We start from the raw sequence: 3173 nt of genomic DNA on the forward strand, positions 1-3173 counted from the left end.
TTGGTGTGTTTTTCTGTTACATTAGCTACTTTACGGTGCTGAACTTGGATGAAAAGGACGCGTTCAAACCGATCGACAAGGGCCTCAAAATCGACGAAGACAACCAGCACGAGATGCGGATGCTAATGAAGGCTCAGAAACGTCTGGAGTTTGCCGAAGAAGACAAGAACGTACACTCGCTGAAGACACTGGAACCCCGGTTGTGATTTTGAAGCACCCGCCCACCCACCAGCAGTTGGATAACTGCTACATTAGACAAGAGCGTTCATTGAACGCTTCAATGGATTGACTCATTTCATCTCTTTTCCCATCTGGCATTGCGCTGAGATCACATGAATTGTAGCCCTGAGGATAACGACAGATGGTCACCACTTCATCGGGCACAAATGACAGCGGGAAGATCACGGTCACCGAGTCGGCGACCATGGAAAGTCTGGTGATCACTTCAACGTCGCACGCTCACGTGGATAGACAGAGGGTTGGATAGTAACACGACTTCTTCCATGGTTTGAACTTATACAAACGTTAATAAAGACACTTCACTAGGCTTAGCGGCGACGGTGCCGGTTAAAACGGAGAAAGAGCACACCGATGACGAGGATCTGCAGTACGACCGAGTAGCCTGCCAGGATGATCATGTTCTGCCAGACGTTGACCTTCTCCATGCCGTAGCCTTTGAGTATATTCCACGCCTCTTTCGTGTTGACCTGGGAAAAGTGCTCGTACATGAAAGACTCGAACGAGTACGTGTGGAACGCGATGTAGTAGCCCCATCGCCAGTAAACTGGCATGTCTTCGAACGGCACCATAAACCCTTCGCAAAGCATGAACATACCGAAGAGACCGGCACCCAAGGCGATACCCATGATGTAGTGCGGTACGGCAGCTCCGAGTAAGTGCATCAGCGACTCGGCGGCGATCAGCGACAACGTCAGGTTGAGTAGGAAGGTCGGGAACGAGCGTACGTGGGCCAGGAAGACCACAATCGCCGAGGCTAGCACAGAGATAAGCAGGATACCCGGTAACGCAGCCAGCAGGTTAGACATCGTGTAACCAGTCAATGACAGCGCGTACGCCCGCATCTCTCGCTCCATGATGGCACGGTGCTCCAGTAAAGCTGGTAGAGCAGCGACGGACATGAAGACGAGGAAAGCTTGCACGTAGAAGAGCAGCGACACCATTGAGATGTCCTTGATGCCGTTGTTGGAGCTCAGATACATGGTACCCACCATGAGCGACAGCAACACGTACATGAGTACACGCAGCCAGAAGACACCGGGATGTCGCCAGTTGTTGGTCAAGTTACGCTTCACCAACACGAAGAACTGGTCCATCGGCCACGGTCGCATCGCCTTAAGAAGTTCTGGATTGGCCAGGTGATCGCGACGCGAACGATCTCTGACTACATCGGCACGGAGACGCTGCGGCTCGGCACTTTCCTTGAGTGCACGAATGAATGGCTCGAGTTTCAGGCCTTCGTGGAAATTGGTGTTAACCAGGTGGACGAAGTACTCAGCTGGGTTCGTGTACATTGGGCATACGTATCCCATCGAGAAGAAGTGGGCGATAGCAGCGTTTGTAGGACCGCCGTAGACGAGTTCACCGCCACTGAGGATGATGAGGTTCGTAAGCATGCCGTAAATGGACGAAGAAGGCTGGTGGATGGTGCACACAACGTTCTTGCCGCCCTCCTGGCACAACCGCTCGATGTATTGCATCACACCGCGAGCTGAGGACGAATCCAGGCCGGACGTCGGCTCGTCTAGGAGTAGAAGAGCGGGGTCGGAAAGGAGCTCCAGAGCGATGCCAAGACGCTTGCGCTGACCGGAGGAGATTCCCTTGTGGAAGATATCGCCAACACGGGCATTAGAGCACGATCGTAGACCCATGGCGTCGATCACGTCTTGAACACGGGCTTCACGCTGGACCGGGGGCATGTGGCCAGGCAGACTCAAACCAGCGCCAATCTGCAGCGTTTCGAGCACGGTGAATGCGCCTAGGAACGCCATGTCTTCCGACACGTAGTTCATGATAGAGTGAAAGGTGCGGAGGTCGCGTGGCTGGCCGTTCACCTCCACAAGTCCTTCCAAATGCACGCCCGAGCCTCCCGACGGCACTCGGTCCGCGAGCATATCAAGAAGTGTGGTCTTACCGGCACCGGACGGACCCAAAATGGCCGTCAACTCGCCTGGTCCTGACCGTCCCCACACGTTGTTGAGGATTTTGCGGGGTTGCTGGCGCTCGAACTGCGCCTCCAGTCCGGACGGACCCGATCCGCGTTTGCTGTTGTTACGGAGACGTCCGAGCGCCTTCTCCTTGGGCTGAATGAAGTACGAAATGTGTTGCCAACTGATGGAGCACGTCTGCAGTGCCGCGCGTTGGCGGAATCCCTCGGTCGACAACTGCGAGTCGCCGTCGAAGAGCGCGACCTTGGGCTTCACCGGCACGTTGTTGTTGCTGAACGTGTGCGGTGCCGGTCCCTTGATGGTGTCCAGGTTTTCAAATGCCGTACCGGGCGACATCATGCCGCTCTGGTTCAATTGCGTGCGACTGCGTTCGAGCTCGTTACGCGACATCGGGGCGCCGAGCACCGCCGTGGGCTCCGATCCGTCGGAGCTCATTGGGGTATGGCTCGAAGTTGAGACCTGTCGGAGCACGGGCCTGCCGTCCATTGCCTGTACGAGATTTTCGATGCAAATTCAGTCGAGTCGACAACTGAAAGTTTGTCGACAGGCACGAACTCTCTCTTCGGGCCGGCCTTTTCCGTTGTGAGAGCGCCCCTCACATCATCCCTTTGAGCAAAGCGGGGTGGTGTCCTCGGTAGAGAACAGGTTGATGCGGACGGGGCCGACAGATGCGCCGATCCCGAACACCTGGGGTGCCGTCGTGACGTTCCGTGCGTAGCCTCGACGGATTGTCAAAGTCTCACCTTGGCAAAGCGCCGGGTTCCAGTCACCGTCGTTACAGGAACCGGAGCAGATCAAACGACGGTGGCGTCGTGGGAGGGGTAGAGGCACAAGTTGAACGGTGGACCGATTGGGAACGCTTCGTGGTGGGGAGTGCACACGTGTCCGAAAGAAATCCCACTCGGCTCCGTCGACTATCCGCTCCGTTGTTGTTGCCGTGATAGGTGTTGCCCCTCACGAATACGTACACTCGGTCCTTGAAAACCA

The 3173-nt window shown here is 55.8% G+C and overlaps 2 protein-coding genes across 2 annotated transcripts in view; one reads left to right on the forward strand and one right to left on the reverse strand.

Annotated features, from left to right (window-relative positions):
• The window catches only part of PPTG_18951 (hypothetical protein), a gene marked incomplete at both ends in the record, with an annotated part of 1458 nt that extends 1252 nt beyond the window's left edge, over positions 1-206 (forward strand). Inside the window, one exon of the mRNA XM_008917278.1 lies at positions 26-206. Within this exon, the coding sequence (XP_008915526.1) occupies positions 26-206 (181 nt within the window). The remainder of the gene's footprint in view (positions 1-25) is intronic.
• A 342-nt stretch (positions 207-548) lies between these two features.
• Positions 549-2672, reverse strand: PPTG_18952 (hypothetical protein; the record flags this gene model as incomplete). The annotated part of the gene is made up of 1 exon (XM_008917279.1): positions 549-2672. The coding sequence occupies one exon, from the start codon at positions 2670-2672 to the stop codon at positions 549-551; it is 2124 nt and encodes a 707-aa protein (XP_008915527.1).
• Between the last annotated feature and the right edge of the window lie 501 nt (positions 2673-3173).

This window comes from Phytophthora parasitica (genome assembly GCF_000247585.1).
Source record: "Phytophthora parasitica INRA-310 unplaced genomic scaffold supercont2.97, whole genome shotgun sequence".
In the NCBI taxonomy this organism is placed as follows: Eukaryota; Oomycota; class Peronosporomycetes; order Peronosporales; family Peronosporaceae; genus Phytophthora; species Phytophthora nicotianae.